This window comes from Balaenoptera physalus (assembly GCF_965194825.1).
Source record: "Balaenoptera physalus genome assembly, chromosome: 5".
Classification (NCBI taxonomy): domain Eukaryota; kingdom Metazoa; phylum Chordata; class Mammalia; order Artiodactyla; family Balaenopteridae; genus Balaenoptera; species Balaenoptera physalus.
In genome coordinates this window covers 74,971,579-74,994,040 of record NC_138884.1, presented here as the reverse complement: position 1 = coordinate 74,994,040, position 22,462 = coordinate 74,971,579, and the positions used below count along the sequence as shown (strand labels likewise).

General features: G+C 41.6%; 1 protein-coding gene across 4 annotated transcripts in view; it reads right to left on the bottom strand.

Moving 5' to 3' along the window:
* The window catches only part of LOC309662085 (uncharacterized protein), a 144,367-nt gene that overhangs the window by 104,631 nt on the left and 17,274 nt on the right, over positions 1 to 22,462 (bottom strand). The window contains exon 4 of one of the 4 annotated variants that reach the window (XM_082464503.1): positions 18,429 to 19,052. The exons of the other annotated variants lie outside the window; for them this stretch is intronic. Coding sequence (XP_082320629.1) covers positions 19,023 to 19,052 — 30 coding nt within the window. The 3' untranslated portion in view covers positions 18,429 to 19,022. Of the gene's footprint in view, positions 1 to 18,428; positions 19,053 to 22,462 lie in introns of those variants that run through there. 4 annotated transcript variants of the gene reach the window in all.

The window sequence follows — 22,462 nt, the reverse complement described above, 5'->3', positions numbered from 1 at the left end:
CAGAGGATGGTGTGGTAAACTGAAATATTAGACCCAATCTACCTCTCTCTCCCTCTCTCTCTCATGTGCACGCACACACAAACACACACACATGTGTCCATGCCTTTTGCCATGTCACTTTGCAACTCCTCTCACAAAAGAGGAAGTATTTCCCTACCCCTGGACTTCAGGTTTGCCATGACACTTTCTTTGGTCGATGGGATGTCAGCAGATAGGACACAAGAATTGTGCTCGGGTGCGTAGGCAGCCCTCTTGCGCTCTGCTACCGCCCACTGGTGACTGATGCCAAGATGAGAATGAGAGACACCTGGAGCAGACTGGCCCCGAGCAAACCTGCAGCGTGAAGCAGGGCTGCCCAGTCTGCAGAGCCCAGGTCAGCCAGCACCCCCAGCCCTCCCCGCCAACCTGCAGGCACATGGGCAAACTAGCTGACATCAGCAGATCCAGGAGAACGAGAGTTGTTTTAAGCCAGAGTTTTTAGGGTGGTTTGCTTCTCAGTATCACTGAGGCAATATCCAACCAGTCCCGATCTTGTGGGGCTCTGTATGCCAGAATAGGAGTGCTGGTTTTATTCCTGGGAGAGGTTTTTAAAGTCGGTCACATTATCTGATTAACAATGAAGGTATCATAAAACTACTGCAGCAATCCAGGCAAGAGAAGCTTGGACTAACGCGAGAAGATTGAAGGTGAAGAGAAGCAGATGGAAACAAGAAGCTTTGTGGTTTGCAGGAGCAGAAAAACAAAGTGGGAGTTGGGGGTCTAGGGAAATGTGAAGAGAAGGGAAGGGTCTATTGGTTCAAGATGAAATTACTAGAGCAAGTCCGCCTGCTGAAGGGAAGGGCTGACATGTGAAGAACAGCTAAGGCAGACACAGCCTGTCCTATGCACGTCACTAAATTCACCTTTCATCTGCATAAAAACTCTGCAAAGTAGATATCACTAACACTGCATCTCACAGATGGGGCAACTGAGGCACAGGAAAGTTACATAATTTTCCTAAATGCACCTAGGAGGTGGCAGAGACAAGATTTGCCTGCGTACTTAGCCACCAAGGCAAGCGATTACCACTGGAGTCCAGACCCCAAGACATGAATGAGAGGGGATATGGGACTGTCAACAAAGAATATTGCCCGCCTTTCCAGTCCTACAAGGGTCAAGTCATTGGCCACTGCAGTCGCTGACCTACAAGGACACCCTGAGAGGAATTCAGGATGAAGCATTCTGTGTTTTGGATATATGGGCCCCTCGATAGTTAAAATGCATATCTAAGGGAGAATTTCAGTGAGCCCAGACTCTTGCATTTCCCATACATAGAAAAGCACTAACTTCATTAACTAAGATATCTGATCCTCGTGGCTAGCAGTAACCTTTCGCCAAGATGTATGCTTGACTACATATATTTCCCAGCCTGGAAAATTCATATATACATCCTGGTTCCTCCCCTACCTCTTCAGAGCAGTTCTTCAGAGCTACTGAGAGGCTGTGTCCCGGGCTATAGTCCTCAGCAAGTTCCCAAATAAAACTGAAACTCATAGCTCTCACTACGACAGGACCAGGGCACAACAGGAGGCTGGTGTTCAATATGCTCAGGAATGTCCAACATGGGGAATATAATCAATAATATTATAATAACCTTGTATGGTGACAGGTGGTAACTAGACTTATCATGGTGATCATTTTGTAATGTATAAAAATATTGAATTACTATGTTGTATACCTGAAACTAATATAATATTGTAAGCCAATTAGACTTCAATTAAAAAAATTTTTTAATAAAAAATACGCTCAGGAGAGCTTCATCCACAGTAACAGGAGTGAACGGAAGACTGTGGTTACAGGTAGAGAGAAGCTGTTTGATGGAACCATGACAGAATGATAAGGGGGTTCCTGCTTTATTATTTATCTGATTAAGCAGTATAAAAGGCAAGATCATCGGATCAATGCAAGTGGGGAGAAGAATTCAGGAGCAGGAAATAATTGAAATAGTCACTTTAGGGAAAGTGAAAGCTCATATATCAAGGAAATAAAGTAGAATTACGGTGCAGTGGCCAAGAATTTAAAGAGAGGCTGGATAACATTACTTATTTAGTTTCAGGTTTAAGAGAGGGAGGGAGACAAGAAAGGGTACGGATATTTGCTGGGGTGTGATCACAGCGACAGAACAAAGAATCTAAGCTGGACATGGAGGGAACCAACAATAGGAGCAGAAGAATGATAGTAAGAGAAAAACAAAGTGAAAGAAAGGTCAATGGAGTAAAGGTCCAAATGACCTGAAATGTGAGGACCAGAAGAGGCAAGCTGGAAGCACAGAAGACAGTGGTCAAGAGACGAATGCCCGCAGTAAAGGGCTGGGAGGTAGTCCAGCTACTGGCGACAGAAAGGTCAAAGTTAGGACTGTAGGAGTGACAGAGGGGGAGAGGATCAAAGAAGCGAGGTGCTGGATGCAAATCTCTAAGAACAATCCCAGGCCCTAGTGACAGGAAGGCAGTGAAGCAGTCTGGTCAGCAGTGAACGGGGAGGACCTAGGGGCTGTAGATAACAGCAACAGAGATGGGAAGTAAAGTCTGAAGGCACAAAATTCACAGGAGCTGGGTGTTCTCAGGAAAATAGAAGAGATATGGTCTGGAAGCTGCAATGGGGTGCTAGGAGGACACTCACCTCAAGCTCAAGGGCCTGTGGTACTTGCACTGGGACTATTAATAATAATAATAACATAATCATAATAGAACAGTGATAATAAGCCGCTTCCACTGAAGAGGGCTGCAGGGGAAGTGATGTCCATAGGAAGCACCCAGGCTTCGATTAGGTCAGGCAGATGGTAAGGGCCTTCAGAGCACCAGTTTGCCCTGGCAGTCCATCAATTCAAATGGCACAGGGAGGAGTTTTGGGAGGTTGGAGAACAGCGGGAAATTGGGTCAGATGAGTGGAGGTGGTGAGCGGTAGCAGAGGGCACAGACAATGTGGAAGCCTTGGAGGGGTGTGGGCTTCAGGTGGGATGTGAGGCTGAGGCGACCAGTTCTGATGAGCCCTTGGGGAGGCTGGGCGTCCAGGCCAAGCTGAACAATGCAGGGCCACTGGGCAACAGTCCTCTCCTGCTGACCTTGACAGTGTGGTGGCCTGTGCAAGAAGCCAGGGGGTGAGGGCCTCCTTCACCTGTCTGTACACAGGGAGGGGCTGGCAGTGCAGGCACAACAGAACAGAAAGAAAGAACCATAAAATTAATTAATCACAGTTCTGGTTCTATTGTTCAACAAAGAATAATCATTTACCTGCTTAAGTAGGACAGTTATTAAAGGTATTATTTATTAGAAAGAATTGAATCAGTTTGGTTCTTGCTGTGAATTGTGAAACTACAAAATTCCAAGCATGCTTTTGAAATAAACTTATGGTCTCAACCACACTTGTAACACTAATGATTTGGCAAACCTATAATTAAAACACACAACTGATTTACTTAGATGGAATAAGCACAAACAAGATCCTTCTTCAGAGTTCTTTGCTGCTGTGAACATTGATTAGAATCATCAGAACAGAGAGTATTCAGACTTGATTCTGCTGAAAAATGCATTGTGACACTGGCAGGCATTCAATTGTTATTCATGACAGATAATCTTGCTATATTGCTTTGTTTCTAAATACAATATTTCATAATTCAAATGTCCATGAATGAATGGCTAGTTGATAAAATTCTAATTTTCTACATAATATACCATACAATATACCTATTAAAAACGGAGTACATCTTGGGCTTCCCTGGTGGCGCAGGGGTTAAGAATCTGCCTGCCAATGCAGGGGACAAGGGTTCGAGCCCTGGTCTGGAAAGATCCCACATGTCGCGGAGCAACTAAGCCCATGTGCCACAACTACTGAGCCAGTGCTCTAGAACCCGAGAGCCACAACTACTGAGCCTGTGTGCCACAACTACTAAAGCCCGCGCACCTAGTGCCCACGCTCTGCAACAAGAGAAGCCACTGCAATGAGAAGTCCGCACACCACAACAAAGAGTAGCCCCCGCTCACCGCAACTAGAGAAAGCCCGTGCGCAGCAACAAAGACCCAATGCAGCCAAAAATAAATAAATAAATAAATTTATAAAAATGAAGTACATCTATATATGCCAATAAAGGAGAAAAAAGGAAGCTATATCATATAGCATACAGAATGTATGTGTGTGTGTGGAGAAAGAGAGCATGCACACATGAAAAAGAGAGTTATATATGATGGGTCATTTTTAGGGGTTACTTCTTGAGCGTAGAAACACTGGATTTCCATTTTGAAGTTTCTATAGTTTTTACATCTTTTTTAGTGTCCAGTTGTAGCACAGAGGAATGAGGGATAAATAAATAAGGTTCTATTTATCATGGCCAGCAGAGAATCTCAAAGATCAATCAAAAGGTATTAACATTCCTTGGATGAATCCTGTTTGTCCTTTAAGCTTGTCTGAAAACTCACTGTTGCACTGACTAGTGTATCTCTACAGCTCCTTCATTTCCTGCTGTTCAAGTAAACTGCATTTGCAGCAGGGTGTCCTGTGTCCAAATTGATTGTGATCTACAGAACTGACGACCTAGTGATCCTGGCAGAAATCTATCAGCCTGAGTTGGTAATCAAAGGGGATCATTCTTTGACTGAAGAATCAGTTCTTTTCCGGGTTAGCAGGGGTGCCTGGAGGAAGGAAGACAAGGAGATGGATGGATGGAATAGGATGGAGTCTTCCCCTTCACCGTCCAAGGCCTTGGTCTGAACTGCGATGGAGAGAAGGTTTAACCATGAAACTGAAGGCTCTGGAGAAGAAGCCCACCCCATCCAGCAACAGACCAAAAGATTATAGTATAGAATTGGCTCTGTGACCAGAAACATTCCCAGGGCAGCAGAAGCAGCTCAGTGAGGAGGCAAGAGCAAAAGAACTTGAGTGCATAAGTTCCGGAACACAAGCAGATACCACCTTGGGGATGCCTGAAATATGGAGGGACATTTAAGGAAAGGATAAAATGGTGGCCAAGACTTACTATGATCTGGACAACAATAGGACTACATGTGCACTCAAGGCCTACATGGGGCTCACGTGTGCACTATCAAACACGGTATCAGAAGTTAGTCGCCTGTCCAAGAGTCAGGGTCCATAGCTTCTGCTCTGATGGGGGGGTGGACAGGGGAGTAGATTATATATTCCTTACTTCCATGGTTCTGGTCCCTTAAAAAAACTGTGGCCTATAGGATTACATTTGAATTTAGGTCATAACTTTTTTAGCCTGTTGCTGAAGACTGCCAAAATACTTGGTTTCTCTTTTTAATCTCAAATTCCTCTGTGTTAAATATCATAAAAATTCATGGAATTTTCAATTTACCTTTGAGTTCTGATCTGATTTTTTAGGACACATCTCCACTTGACATTGTGATGAAAACTGTCCTCTTTGAACACTTAATCAGACACTAATCACATAAGATTTGTTCTTCAAAGAAGAGCCCCATGAACTCAGAATCTTTGAAAATGTACTTGATTTTCAGTTAAATCACTGAGTATACCTAAATAAGAATAGCAGGGTTAAGAAGAAAACCATGGAGGTCCAGTGCATTTACACAGGCCTCCATTCAGGTACTGGGCTGTACTTTTAGCAAAGCTAAGTCTTTAATTTAAGTATGTGCCATAGACTTTATTGGAAAGGACATAAATAATGGAACTGGAGCCTGGAAAATGGCAAGCTGGCTCAAACTCTTGGAGCATCATTCGTTAGATCCAGCTGCAAAAGCTAGAAGTTTTAAAAAATGCATGCAGGATTTCTTTCTCGGCATTAACACATCACTACTTTAAATGTCAGTTCTGACTGAGAAATTCCTCTCTGCAGGTGCTTTTTACCCCTGTAAACTCAGCAAGCTGCCAGGGCCTCAGAAGACTAAACAAAATGCTAACTTAAAAATTCATTATAGTATCTGCTCCCTTTCCAAGACATAAAATGTGCTCTATAATTTGCTCTTCTGAATCCCCAGGGACCTTAATCGCCAAGGCCCCGTGTGCCTGTATGACTCCATCGCTCGTCCATTATTAATATACCGGACAGTTCATAAAAACGCCTCACACCCAAAAGTCCTAAAATGGGAAGTGAAAATGCCACTAGCCAGCACATTAATTTTCCAGAGGTAAGCAATATCATAAGTGATGACAAAGATGATATCAATGCACTAGATTCCCACGCGGGAAGTGTGAAGGGTTAAACTCTATAGCTTGCATTTACCAACAGATGGTTGCAAACGGATGATGAAGTCCAGGGGCGTGAAGTCACTGTTAGAAGCCCATGAACAAAAGAAATTCAGTTCTCTCCAGCTATGAAAGATAATGTAAAATTGTCAGGAATATAATATAGAAGTATAAAATTTAAGTAGGCATTATTTTGAGAATATAAAGACATCTGGACAAAGGCCCAGACTTAGTACATAAGGCGGCTGCTTACCCCATCACATTTCAAAGACTCTCATAAAAATGGCACATAAATCCAAGATGGTTATAACTCAAGTAGGTCCAGTCAGGACATTACTGTCTAGAAAGGGCCCACAGGAAAAAGGAGGAGACTGGCCAGAAGCAGGGAAACTGACCCAGTCTCAGGGCAAAGTGGGATCCCTGAGAAAGTGATGAAAGAGTGAAAAATGGTTATTTCTGATATTTTCAAACCAAACCCTTGCAGTCTAGGTCATGATGAAGAACTGAATCTTCTTTCCCTGAAAGCTTGGGTCTGAATTCAGTTCAAAGCACTTCCTTAAAATTTAGTCAATAGACAAACACAGTAGAAATGGATTCAATGGATGAAGGAATAGAAAGGCCTAACCAGGGCTTCCCTGGTGGTGCAGTGGTTAGGAGTCCGCCTGCCAATGCAGGGGACACGGGTTCGAGCCCTGGTCCGGGAAGATTCCACATGCTGTGGAGTGGCTAGGCCCGTGCGCCACAACTACTGAGCACACGCGCCCAGGGCCCATGCTCCGCAGCAAGGGGGGCCACCGCAATGGGAAGCCCGTGCACCACAACGGGGAGTGGCCCCCCGCTCGCCACAACTGGAGAAAGCCCATGTGCAGCAACGGGGACCGAACGCAGCCGAAAATATAATTAATTAATTAATTTTTTTTAAAAAACCTCATGGATTATGTAAGGATAATGTTTCTGTCCTAAAGAAATCCAGCACTTTTTTGAATGCAGTGATAAGTGGAGGGAGAGAACAATATGATTAGACAGAGATACAAGAAGAGTCCTAGAACTCTTAGAGTTTGGCTGGCAATCATAACCCATTACGGATGAGATCAGAGTTAAGCAAAGATAAGAGATGGAATAAATTAAGAGTCTGATCTGACTATAGCTCAATCTTGATGATGTTAGCATATGTGATGAGGGAATGTGTCACTCAGAACAGTAATCAGCCTAGAACCAGAAGGAAAGAGGGCATAGAAGGGAAAGCGCGGTAAGGACCCATCACTGGCCAGACACGACTTGGGGGGATAAATCGGTTCACTCTCCATGTGCTCTCAGCTACGGGGTTTGGATTACACCAGGCATCTCCCTGGTCTGGATAAAACATCCCTCGAGACCACCTACATAACTTCACTTCAATTTTGTCTTCACTTTAGTATTCCTTTGACTATGAATTCAGCCCCTCAGGTACCCTGATGCAGAAAGGATTCATAGCATGATAAAAATGAATATTTTTGTAGCTGGAAACAGATATTCTCCATCAAAATTAATAAATTTGGATTTACACCATGCTCTTATACATTAACATGAGTCTGTCTTCTCCTCTTATATCAGGAGGTATTTCACGAGGTACTGGCATATAAACTTCTGGAACTACAAATCTAACATCAGACCCACATGACAGGAATTTCACCACCCTGTGGGGCATCTTAGCAGCCCCTTAAGTGGCTCTACCCTCTCATGTTACAAAAAAAGAAACATGTAAGAATACATGATCTACTTAATATCCTGTGAACTTGGCACTAGATGATGGTGAATCAGAAATCAACTCTATAAATCAATAACCGATATCAACCCCATTAGATTGTACAAGAATAGACACCATATCTATTCTGTTTGTTTTGGGCCCTAATGCAGTGCTTGACACATATTAGGGACCCGAGAAATATTTTTGAATAAATAAAATTTTAAGAAAGGAAAAAGTAAGATAAGGAAAAAAACAGAAAGAATTCAGGTTCTTTCCAGAAGATTAAGCTGACTGTTAGGCCAAGTGCTTTCCATCCTTTTGAGTAGTTATTCATAAACATCTTCGGAGGACAGAGAAAACTGTCCAGTCATGTAACTGGACTACTCATTACAACACAAGGCTGTGAAGATGCAAGTTGTTCCTGCTTTAATATAAACACAAACTGAGATTATTTAAAAACCATTTCCTACGTATTATCCAGCTTGAAGAAAAGAGACATATGAAAGTCCACTGTATTTGTCTAGTACTTGACTCAGGTATAAACAGCCTACAGTGACGAGTTACAACCAAAAAATATGATTGACGGAAAAATAAAGAGAGAATAACAACCTGTACGTTGTCCTTATGTCATCTGAGGAAACAGAGAGAGATAAGCCATAGCAGGTAATTCAGGACGCTCATATGTTTGTCATGGAGACTCAGCAGGACTTTGCACACACACTAGACACTGCTTTGTCATATTATGCTGGGTTGAAACGTTATGAACTCCCTAACATTGAAGCTATTCTTACACTGTTAAAAGGCTGGAGTTTAAGGTCCAAGCAGGGACTTCCCTGGTGGCACAGTGGTTAAGAATCCACCTGCCAATGCAGGGGACACGGGTTCGAGCCCTGGTCCGGGAAGATCCCACATGCCGTGGAGCAACGAAGCCCATGTGTCACAACTACTGAGCCAGTGCTCTAGAGCCTGCTAGCCACAACTACTGAGCCCACGTGCCACAACTATGGAAGCCCGCGTGCCCTAGAGCCCGTGCACCGCAACGAAGAGTAGCCCCCTCTCACCGCAACTAGAGAAAGTCCGCATGCAGAAACGAAGACCCAATGCAGCCAAAAATAAATAAATAAATAAATTTGCAAAAAAAAAAAAAAAGGTCCAAGCAAAAGACCTATTAAAATCTAGTGAGGACATTGTGTTAAGCGAAAAGCACCAAACACAAAAGAACTAATATTGTATGATTCCACTTATATAAGGTACCTAGAATAGTCAAATCATAGAGACAGAAAGCAGAAGAGAGGTTACGAGGGCCCAGGGGAAGGAGGAATGAGAGTTCTTGTTTAATGGGTACAGAGCTTCACTGGGGAATGATGAAAAAGTTCTGGAGATGGATGGTGGTGATGGTTGCATTACAATGTGAACGTACTTAATGCCACTGAGCTGTACACTTAAAAATGGTTAAAATGGTAAGTTTTGTATAAGTATATCCTACCACAATAAAAACAAAAAAAAATCTAGTGAGGAATTAGTCACTCACTAGACTCAGAAGGCACAATCTGAATGGAGCGAAACCAGCAACCCAGACAGTGTAACCTCTTCTTCCCGCTCACAGGGCTGGGATATTGAAATGTTCTGAGAATTAATTTTTCATTAAGACCCCTGAGCAGACATAGCTAGAATGCCCCTCCCACCCCAGATGTAAATGAGTCTAAGAACTTAATAGCCATCGTTATCATTTACTGATGACCTGCCATGAGCCAGCGCTAATCCCTCTACACAAGGCATTTCATTAGAATGTAATTCAAGACCCTTGGGTTCCAACCCCAGCTTAACTCTCCCACCCCACTCTTCTCTGACTCCGTGCTCAACCCAAACAGAATCGTTTGCCTTTCCCCTGCAGCTCTATAAACACACACACACACACACACACACACACACAGCTGTTCTTGTTTTACATATGGTTCACAACCCTCTACATTTGGATCATCCTGCACGCTTCAGCCTCAAGAGTTCAGCTTCCTCTGATAACCCCCGGATCACAGCCTAAACCAGTGTTTCTCACACCTGGCTCCACATCAGAATCACTGGGGGGACTTGAAAATTATTGGTCCCCAAGATACAGCCTAGAAATCTGATTTAGCTGGTCAATGCTGTGTCCAGGGTATTGGTATTTTTTTTTAACTCTCCAGGGAATTCTAATCAATAGTCAAGGCAGAGAACCACTGAGCTAAACTGAGTTACTTATTTTCCCTGAGCACCTGAGGCCCCTCACGCTTCAAACTATCTTAGCCTGCATCTTGCTTTATTGTAATCACTCGTTAGCTTGGCCCTCTCCTTTGAACACAAGCTCCTTGAAGGCAAGTTCAAGTTCACCATTGTATTCATAAGCCTGGAACAGCCCCTGACACATAGTAAGGGCTCAGTAACTACTCTGAGTTGCTTTCTTGAATTCATTTTGCACCCACTCTGCATGACAGGCCTTATCATCCCCAATTTAAAAATGAGTTCTCGGGCTTCCCTGGTGGCGCAGTGGTTGAGAATCTGCCTGCTAATGCAGGGGACACGGGTTCGAGCCCTGGTCTGGGAAGATCCCACATGCCACGGAGCAACTGGGCCCGTGAGCCACAACTGCTGAGCCTGCGCGTCTGGAGCCTGTGCCCCCGCAACGGGAGGGGCCGCGATAGTGAAAGGCCCGCGCACCGCGATGAAGAGCGGTCCCCGCACCGCGATGAAGAGTGGCCCCCGCTTGCCGCAACTAGAGAAAGCCCTCGCACGAACCGAAGACCCAACACAGCCAAAAATAAAATAAATAAATAAATAAATAAAGTAGCTATTAAAAAAAAAAAAAAAAAGATTTAAAAAATAAATAAATAAATAAAAATAAAAATGAGTTCTCTGAGGCTCAGAGAGGGTAAGTCATTTACCCAAAGTCACACAGCAAGTGAGTGACAGAGCCAAGATTAGAACTTTGCCCTCTCTGACTGCAAAACTCTGTTCACTACACTACAGTGCTTTCAGACTTCTTGAATAAGTTGCTCATATTAAATGAGTTGTTCCAACTGAATTAGAAATAGAGTCAAGACTGGAAACTCTAAGTGTGCTGTGAATAACTGGGTAAAATACATGCAAAAATCACTCAATTTCCTAAAGTTGTTGGGGACAAGTTTTTACATAATCTGGACTTTGGCTGAACAATCATTGCCATTCCCAAAGGAATATTCACTTCTCAATAATTAGAACTCTCTTTTCTAGGACTCCAGATCCCATAAAACCTGAAACAGTTTTGATGTGTTGAGTTTCTGAGCAAACAACAAACAAAACAAAACTAGTAAAAGAAAACTGTGAGATTGTAATGTCCACTACAACTTTCTTAGGCAACCACACCAGGTACTGCTGATAACCACCCACTCAATTTTAGGTACAACCTGTAATGCACGTGTTCAAAATATAAAATGAGGGATTCCATGTTTCCTGTGGCTACTCAGTCTCCGGCACAGTATTTGTTTTCCCCAAAAGGCAAACACCACTGAGACCACCCCACTGCCTGACAAGAAAAGAATGCCTGCATGGTACTAGATGTACCTGCATGAAACTCTTATCCCAAATACAGGGCAGTCATTGACTTCTGGGACATGCTTACGTCCTGAGATGAACTTCCATTGCTCAGGTTTCCCTGACTGCTCGGCTGCCAAGTGCAAAGTGGCCTAGGAGTGCCAACTGCTTACTGCTCAGTACCCAGCACCACCTTTAATTAGGGAAAATTGGAAGTATATACAATAGTAAGTAAACATTTCTACCCATGATTCAACCAGACAGTAAGCATAGAATGTACAAGTCTGTGATTAAGACAGTGAGTCAGGCCACAAAGCTAGGTTCGTACAAATGTTCTGGCATGTTATGGGATGGACTGCTATACAATAAATTTTGACACAAATGAATAAAAAGGCCTTTTATTTTTTTAACATCGTTATTGGAGTATAATTGCTTTACATTGTTATGTTAGTTTCCGCTGTATAACAAAGTGAATAAGTTATATTATACATATATCCCCATATCCCCTCCCTCTTGCATCTCCTTCCCACCCTCCCTAGCCCACCCCTCTAGGTGGTCACAAAGCACCGAGCTGATCTCCCTGTGCTATGCAGCTGCTTCCCACTAGCTAGCTATTTTACGTTTGGTAGTGTATATATGTCCATGCCACTCTCTCACTTCGTCCCAGCTTACCCTTCCCCCTCCCCGTGTCCTCAAGTCCATTCTCTACGTCTGTGTCTTTATTCCTGTCCTGCCCCTAGGTTCTTCAGAACCTTTTTTTTTTTTAGATTCCATATATATGTGTTAGTATATGGTATTTGTTTCTCTCTTTCTGACTTACTTCACTCTGTATGACAGACTCTAGGTCCATCCATCTCACTACAAATAACTCAATTTTGTATATGTACCACATCTTCTTTATCCATTCATCTGTCAGTGGACACTTAGGTTGCTTCCCTGTCCTGGCTATTGTAAATAGTGCTGAATGAACATTGTGGTACATGTCTCTTTTTGAACTATGGTTGTCTCAGAGTATATGCCCAGTAGTGGGATTGCTGGGTCATATGGTAGTTCTATTTTCAGTTTTTTAAGGAACCTCCATACTGTTCTCCATAGTGGCTGTATCAATTTACATTCCCACCAACAGTGCAAGAGGGTTCTCTTTTCTCCACACCCTCTCCAGCATTTATTGTTTGTAGATTTTTTGATGATGGCCATTCTGAACTGTGTGAGGTGATACCTCATTGTAGTTTTGATTTGCATTTCTCTAATGATTAGTGATATTGAGCAGCTTTTCATGTGTTTGTTGGCAATCTGTATATCTTCTCTGGAGAAATGTCTATTTAGGTCTTCTGCCCATTTTGGGGTTGGGTTGTTTGTTTTTTTGATATTGAGCTGCATGAGCTGCTTGTATAGTTTGGAGATTAATCCTTTGTCAGTTGCTTCGTTTGCAAATATCTTCTCCCATTCTGAGGGCTGTCTTTTCCTCTTGTTTATGGTTTCCTCTGCTGAGCAAAAGCTTTTAAGTTTCATTAGGTCCCATTTGTTTATTTTTGTTTTTATTTCCATTTCTCTAGGAAGTGAGTCAAAAAGGAGCTTGCTGTGATTTATGTCATAGAGTGTTCTGCCTACGTTTTCCTCTAAGAGTTTTTATAGTATCTGGCCTTACATTTACGTCTTTAATCCATTTTTAGTTTATTTTTGTGTATGGTGTTAGGGAGTGTTCTAATTTCATTCTTTTACATGTAGCTGTCCAGTTTTCCCAGCACCACTTATTGAAGAGGCTGTCTTTTCTCCATTGCGTACTCTTGCCTCCTTTATCAAAGATAAGGTGACCATATGTGCATGGGTTTATCTCTGGGTTTTCTATCATGTTCCATTGATCTATATTTCTGTAAAAGGCCTTTTTAATTATCCTGGAAATCAGGAAGTTTCACAACTATCTCTCCAAGCTTGCCAGGGCAATCTTTTGGAACTTTCTGGGAGACCTATATCTTTCACTGCTTCACTCCCTAGAAATAACTTAATGGACAAACTACAGGGGTTAGGAGCAGAGTTTTAGAGTCAGGGACTCTGAGTGTGAGGCTAATAAGTCCTACAGCTTATTAGTCTTGGACCCTGGAACAACTTTTAAAAGATCTTTTAGCTTTTTTCCTTAATCTGTGAAAGGGAATAAGAATAACAGCTAATAGAGTTATCATGAGACTTAAATGAATTAAATATTACTGCAAGTAATATACTTATCACAAATCCAATTTTTTTAAAAGGTGTCCAATAAATGGTAGTGTTTGATACTGTGAGTTACAGCGGTGTCAGTTCCTCTGATCCTCTCCTACTTGGGCTCGGCTCTATCAATGGCCTCTTCTTGGCAGCTGGCTCTCTGGGGTCCCACAGAGCCTCATGGCCATAGCCAACTCACTCACATTTCCCGCTCTAATATTCTAAGAGTCCATGGATGGCCAAGTGGGTTGTATAATCAAAGCAGCTCTAAAGTCAGAGGATGGTGAAATCACTCCAGCCTGAAGAGGCATGTGAAGGCTTGGTGCAGGAAATGGGACTTTTAAGTTAATTACTTTTTTTTAAAGATTTATTTATTATTTATTTATTTAATTTATTTATTTTTGGCTGTGTCAGGTCTTAGTTGCGGCACACTGGACCTTCGTTGAGGCACGCGGGATCTTTTGTCGTGGCACTCAGGCTTCTCTCTAGTTGTGGTGTGCGGGTTTTCTCTCTCTAGTTGTGGCGCGCAGGCTCCAGGGCACACGGGCTCTGTAGTTTGAGGCATGTGGGCTCTCTAGTTGAGGCGCACGAGCTCAGCAGTTGTGGTGCGCGCGGGCTTAGTTGCCCCGTGGCATGTGGGATCTTAGTTCCCTGACCAGAGATGGAACCCGTGTCCCCTGCATTGCAAGGCAGATTCTTTACCACTGGACCACCAGGGAAGTCCCTTAAGTTAATTATTTAATTTATTTATATCTTACCCCAATCCCAATATTGGTGGGGTGTTTTTAAAATGTACATAATCAATGGTGGAAATAAACAGTTGAGGGAATCAGAGGGTGGAGAGAATACAGCTAGGGAAAAACCAAGGCCAGCCATATGACTTCACTTGATCGTGTCCCAGACAATCTTGGGCTAACTAGGGACAAGTCTGGCTATAAATGTTCTGTTACCAAAACAAAGAAGGAAAATACAATCAGTTGCAAAATTCATATATATTAATATATGCCAGCCACTATTCTAAACATTGTACATGTATTAACTCACTTAGTGGTCACAATCCTCTATGAATTAGGAGTCTGTTGTCACTGTTTACACAGACGAGAACCTGAGGCTCTGAAAGATTAAATAAGTGGCCCAGTGCTCACAGAGGCAGCACTGAAATTGGAACCATAATTGCCTGGGCTCACAGCCCAGGCTCTTCAAGACTAAGCAATGCTGTTTTGATAGATAACATAAAACTAGTAATAGCAAACCAGCAGTTTAGAGGATGCATTTCCCAACACTGAGCTCTGAGCCCTCATAAAGACAAAACAGTTTAACAAAGTACACTATCATCCAGATTTGGGGATTTCCCAGTTCAGTTCATTTTTTTTTTTTTAATTTTGGCAGTGGAAGAATACGATGTACAGCTGGCAACCTCTGTTTTGCTTGTGTGTGTCAAGTAAGGACATTAAAACAACAACTACCAAGGACTGTCAACATTATTTCATGAAATAAATTATACTTAAGCACGAAAGAGAAAGAAAGAGAAGAGAAAGGAAAGAAAGAAAGAAAGGAAGGAAGGAAGGAAGGAAGGAAGGAAGGAAGGAAGGAAGGAAGAAAGGAAGAAAGGAAGAAAGGAAGAGAAAGAAAAGGAAAGAAAGAGAAAAAGAAAGAAGAAGGAAAGAAAGAAAGAAAGAAAATCTAAAACAGGACCTTGTTTTTAAATTTTGAATAAATTCAGCTTTCTGAAAAGCATACCTTGTCCATATCTTTCTCACTTGCTCTCTGGCAGGTGAAGAAATATCAGAGAATATCAATGATGCATGAACTAGCATTTAAGAACCACTGACAGCCTCCCCTGGGCATCCCTCTGTGACCCCAGAACACCAAGGACCCAAAAGCAGAACTGAGACTCCATCCTTCTCCTGGCTGGACTCCAGGAAGTTCTCAAAATTAAGTCTCTTAAGATTCAGAAGATGTGATCAGATCAAAAAATACAGAAAGTCTGTGAGGAGTGGCCAGAATAGGAGCCCTTAATTTGTGGTTTTCACACAAGATGTGCATAGCACTCCCAAATAAGAGCACATGACTGCAATCTTTGAGATACGCCACAGTGACATTGAAGGCTGTAATTTCAGTCTTGAATGAAACTGATGACCATTACTTTAAAGAGAACATAATACACTTAAATAAAATATAAGATTAACTCCAGGAACATTATTAGATTTTCCTGATGCTAACACGTTGGCATCGTTTTTCTATTTTGTGTAGTAAAGAATTTGAGTTGCTTATAAATTTATGCTGAAACCCACTGGATGCTTTCAGAGGCTAAAGTGAGCAGCCCCACTTGTACAGGGAGTTGTATTTACAATACCTACTGTTCCTGTATTTCCATTATAATGCAATTATCCTGTATGGGAAAAAATAAAGGTCACTGGGTTAATGGAGCTCACCTTCCTTTTTTAGTCCATAAATAATAAATCAAATATAATATTTAAAAAGAAAACCACATCCTGCACATCATTGTATTTCTGATGCTTTTCTTCACAGGACATTTGAGTACTGGCACTTACTATGGCCATAATTGTTACAGCCCATCAAGTTCCCACAGCACGGGTTCAGTAAAGAAGTACTCAGCATGTGTCTATTAAATTGATATTTATCAATCCTAAAATGTTCACGAAATTTCCTAGGACATTTTCAAATCAGATTATAGTACATTCCACTCTGAATTCGAGGAGTGTATCACAGAATGATTTATCCTAGCAAACATACAGAAAATCTCATGAGCTTTATCTGCTAAGTATTGACAAAGATATCCATTTAAAACATTCTAAACAAACACAGATTCAAGAGCATTCCTTTGCTTCCAGATGGTTTACCAACAGAACTTGTGAGTAGATAGTAGCCAGTGCTTGCGACCATGCTAAAAGTAATAAATGGCTCTAGGCAAGATTCTCCTGCCACTAGCTTCTCTAATGAAGAAATGAAGACTTTCCTGCCAGCTAAAGAGCTGAATAGGGCTCTCAGCCCAAAAAAGCCTAATCAATGCTTTCACTTCAGGCTTCCCAAGGGATCAACTAAGCAATCGCTCCAGTACCTGGCACATCAAGATTTATAGGCAGATTAGGAACACATGGCCTAAACAGTTTCAGAAAGCCATTTGTCTTGAGTAATGAATAAAAAAAACCCAAAACACACAACTTACAGCAGCTGCTGTTGGATTACCAACACCCTGAAACTAATGCAATGTCTCATGAGATTTATCTGAGAAATATTTTAAAAATAATATGGGAATGATAGTACACCCCTGAGCCTGCTCTAAGAACTGTTAAACACTTGTAAATCACTTTCCAAAAATAATGAAAATGAAAAACTCTGCTTTGCGCTTGACACAGGCTTGTATAACAAAATGCACTTCAACTGCCAACCAAGAGAATCACACACAACTCCTGCCTCAGCAAGAATTTCAGCAGCATCACAGCACATCCCTGTGAATAAGCACTTTAAGTTCAAATTATAAACCTAGCAATGAACCAGCCAACCATCTTCATTAACAATGCAGCAGTTATAAGCACACTGTTTTAAAGTTAATTTGAAGGGCGTGTATCTACCAATAGCACATGATTGTTGTTATTATAATTAGTAACAACAAAAGTAACAACTACCACTTACTGAGTGTTGTTCTGCCAGGCACCAATCTATTATTTTACGTGCATTATCTATTTTAATCCCTGAAAAATCTTTATGGTCTGTGATAGGTGACATATTATACCACCCCAAAATACACCAGTTTGGCATAAGAATTATTTAGAGCTAAAGACACTTAAAAAACAACATCGAAGAAGGGCATTCTAATCTCCCTTTTCTTCCTGAAAATAGAATATTAAAAATTCCCATGTGAAAGATGCCCTCCTTGTACCAAGAGAAAAGAAACATTCTTCCATGGGCAGTCAAAGCCAAGAGAATTCTGCACAAACAGACCTTGTTAAAATAATTCTTATCCTCCTTCAGCCTCCCCACGTATTTTAGTTATTTTCCCACAATTGCCTCTCTTTGTTCAACCTGGTATAAGGTATTTAGATTTTGTCACTTCTTTGGGTTTTCATGTCATTATGAGGGCTCCTGTGTCATGTAAACCTTATGGAAATTTGTATGCTTTTCTGTTAATCTGTTTTATGTTAGTTTAATTTTCAGGCCGAGCCGAAAAACCCTAAGAGGATAGAGGGAAAATTTTGCCTCCCCTACATCTGTGATGGTTTGTTATCTAATTAAATCCACTGACCCATCAGCACAAAGCATTAAGATCTAACATTTTTTTAAAATATAGACACTTAATTTGCCTTAGTATTCATTCTCAATGTAAATATTTTTGGCTTTGAAATTTATCTAGGCTTCCCAAGAAAGTTTCCTTAAAATATTAATCATTTTGCCATCGTTAAAAAATCTACAAACAGTAAATGCTGGAGAGGGTGTGGAGAAAAGGGAACCCTCTTGCACTGTTGGTGGGAATGTAGATTGATACAGCCACTATGGAGAACAGTATGGAGGTTCCTTAAAAAACTAAAAATAGAACTACCATACGACCCAGCAATCCCACTACTGGGCATATACCCTGAGAAAACCATAATTCAAAAAGAGTCATGTACCACAATGTTCATTGCAGCTCTATTTACAATAGCCGGGACATGGAAGCAACCTAAGTGTCCACTGACAGATGAATGGATAAAGGAGATGTGGCACATATATACAGTGGAATATTACTCAGCCACAAAAAGAAATGAAATTGAGTTATTTGTAGTGAGGTAGTGAGGTGGATGGACCTAGAGTCTGTCATACAGAGTGAAGTAAGTCAGAAAGAGAAAAACAAATACCATATGCTAACACACATATATGGAATCCAAAAAAAAAAAAAAAAGGTTATGAAGAACCTAGGGGCAGGACAGGAATAAAGACACAGACGTAGAGAATGGACTTGAGGACACAGGGAGGGGGAAGGGTAAACTGGGACGAAGTGAGAGAGTGGCATGGACTTATATACACTACCAAATGTAAAATAGATAGCTAGTGGGAAGCAGCCACATAGCACAAGGAGATCAGCTCAGTGCTTTGTGACCACCTAGAGGGGTAGGCTAGGGAAGGTGGGAGGGAGATGCAAGAGGGAGGAGATATAGGGATATATGTATATGTATAGCTGATTCACTTTGTTATAAAGCAGAAACTAACACACCATTGTAAAGCAATTATACTCCAATAAAGATGTTAAACAAAAAAACTAAAAAAAAAATTAATCATTTTTATGAATATCATCAAATACTTACTTCTTACTTATTACTAGAAGTTTTACACCTGTTCTACATAAAATTGAAGTAGGTCAATTTGCATTCGTTAAAAGGCAAATTTCCTGAAAAATAAAAACAAATGCATATCTTGTAGAATAATTTCTGACATTATTCTTATAATGAAACTCTGGGAACGTGTGAAATTATAAGTATGCATCATTGTAAGCAAATGATTTTTTAAATAAAACTTGAGCTTATAGGATTAATAAATAACTATTGGCCTGGACTTTGACATGATCTATCAGCCCCAGCAGGATTAATTTGTAGCCCCCAAACTACATTATAAAACAGAAGCCCGGCTGAATGAGTTCTTAGTTTGGAATATTTATGTGCTAACACAGCAGCATGATCTACAAACATGCACAAGGCTATATCCTAGCTCTACTCAACACTTTATTACTAAGAAAAGAGGGTGCTTTGTTCTGAAGACAGCAAACTTGGGGTGGAGATGCTGACCTGGATCCATGATGCTCAGTTAGGGGGGGTGACGTGAGTGTAACTGTATACAAAAACTGTAACACTTTAATGATTATAATATTGAAAAGATTTAGCAGTAAAGAATCAAGGTGGGGGCTTCCCTGGTGGCGCAGTGGTTGAGAATCCGCCTGCCAATGCAGGGGACACGGGTTCGAGCCCTGGTCTGGGAAGATCCCACATGCCGCGGAGCAACTGGGCCCGTGAGCCACAACTACTGAGCCTGCGCGTCTGGAGCCTGTGCTCCGCAACAAGAGAGGGCGCGATACTGAGAGGCTCGCGCACCGCGATGAAGAGTGGCCCCCGCTTGCCGCAACTAGAGAAAGCCCTAGCACAGAAATGAAGATCCAAGATAGCAATCAATCAATCAATAAATAAAATAAATAAATCTTTAAAAGGAAAAAAAAAAAAGAATCAAGGTGGGATTATCCTAGAGAAAGGAGAGTGGCAAGAATTTTTTTTTTTTTTAAACTAAGGCCAGCTGCCTCTTTTTTTTTTTCTTAATTTTATTTATTTTTATTTATTTATTTATGGCTGTGTTGGGTCTTCATTTCTGTGCGAGGGCTTTCTCTAGTTGCGGCAAGTGGGGGCCACTGTTCATCGCGGTGCGCGGGCCGCTTACTATCGTAGCCTCTCTTGCTGCGGAGCACAGGCTCCAGATGCGCAGGCTCAGTAATTGTGGCTCACGGGCTTAGCTGCTCCGCGGCATGTGGGATCTTCCCAGACCAAGGCTCGAACCCGTGTCCCCTGCATTGGCAGGCAGATTCTCAACCACTGCGCCACCAGGGAAGCCCCCAAAAATTTAAATCTCTTTGCTTGAGCTGGAATATCCATCTTCTCCTGCCTTGGACATTGGCATTCCTAGTTCCCAGGCCTTCAGACTTGGACTGGGCCTCATACCACTGGCCCTTTGATTCTCAGGCCTTTGGATTCCAGCTGGGACTTACACCATTGGTCCCCCTGGTTCTCAGGCCTCTGGACTCGGACCATATTCCACCACTGGCTTTCCTAGTCCTCCAGTTTGCAGACGGCAGATTATAGGACTTCTCGGCCTCCATGAAAGTATGAGCCAATTCCTATAATAAATCTCCTCTTATACCTATCTATATAATATATCCTATTGGTTCTGTTTCTCTGGAAAATGCTGACTAGTACAGATTTTGGCTGAGAAACACCAGTACAGATGATCTCCAGGTTTCCTCTCTTTAGTTGAAAAACCAATGGCTCTACTTAATCTGCACACAGTTGGGGCAGCACGGCAGAGTGAACAGAGCACTGAATTCAGGATTCTGCTCCCATTTCTGCCACTACCTGTGTCAACGTGAGCAATTCAGTGAAGCACCCTGGTTCTCCATTCACTAAGGTGTAAAGTGAAAGGCTCCGTGTGGCTGACTTGTGAGGCTCCATCTAACACTACCAGTCGCTGATCCTGGGGAAGATCTTGGAGTCCACGGAGGACCATCAGGTTCTAAGAGTGCCTCCAAAGAGCCTCCGGCACTAGAAGGTCCATTCAGGCCCAGGCTGGCCAACTCCTTAACCACTGCTCAACCTATCAAGAAATTTCTTACCCAACGATGATGATTCATAATTAACTTAACAGTGGGAATGCCATGGAAAACTCGGTTTGATTTATTTCTTCTCTGCCCTTCTCATTGAATTTGTTACCAATAAAATGTCTTGAATTCATCTCCTAATTAGTATCCCCACGATCAGTGCCCTGGTCCAGGGTCTGCTCACTGATCTCCCAACGGTTCTCCAATTCCATGCTGTCCCTTCTCTGATAATACAGCCCCACATCATCTCACCAGTCATCTATCTAAATGTTAATCTGATCCATCTCCCTCCCTACTTAAAAACCCTCAGTGAGCTCCACTGCCTGTAGAATTAAGTCCAGACTCTTGAGCATTGTTTCCGATGTGGTATCTGACCTCAATCCCAGCAACTGCTCTCACCTCCTAAGATCTCTACACTTAGGGACTTTTGGATTCAAGGATCTCTAAATCCAATCTGCCCTTGACCAAATATAGAAATGAAGCAAGTTTTACCATTACATACAAGCTTCTTTTCTTAGCCTATATCTTATCCCTTTTGCATAAAATCTTTTGGAAGCATAAATTTCTTTAAAGAATCAAAAAGAGCTCCTTGAATCAATAAATGTTTTGGTATAATTTCTCTATTTTTAATACCACCCTGCCTTCCAAGCTACATGGTTTGTAACTCATTCATTTAACTTGCCAGTCATTCATATAGCAATCATTTGTGAATCTTGTTTTGTGTCCTGTACATTGATAAACTATATAACAGGCTATATATTGGCTCTACAATGTTAAGGAAACATGTTTTTTCTAAGCATTTCAATTACTGAAATAATTTAATACTCAAGGACAAGACTATAGCATACTATGTTAATTATTTTAATGCAATGACACATATAATTTTTTTACATTTTAATCTAAAAAATGATGATGAGAGACTGAGAAATTGAGATAGTAGTTACCCCTATGAAGTCACCTTCTTCAAACTCACTTAAAATTTCAGAGTTGATATTTTTGTTTGTGCTTGTATTACTTGACATGACCTTTAAATGTCCAGCAAGAACCAAGTAGTGTTCTAAGGGTACGTGTCCTTGTCTTAGAATCATACTTTCAGCTTCAAATCTGAGCAGAAAGAATATTAAAAACATCTCTTCTGTAAAATGGTAAGTTTGAAGTCATTATTGGCTAACAAAATCCTGTCAACGTCATCTGTAAAGAATTTTACTTTTTGTTAAGAAGCAATTATCATCCTCTTCTGGTAAAGACCCTGAAGCAGGGACCCTAGCCAACTTGTCCACAGCTGTAACATCAGAGCCTAGAATGGTGCTTGGCTCAGAACGTAGACACTCAATGAATATATACTGAGTAGATTTATGAATAGGCAAAATAGGGGTGTCACACAACCACAGAACAGAAGGTCTCCCTACAAATTAATTCACTAGATGAGCCCTGCTACTTCACAA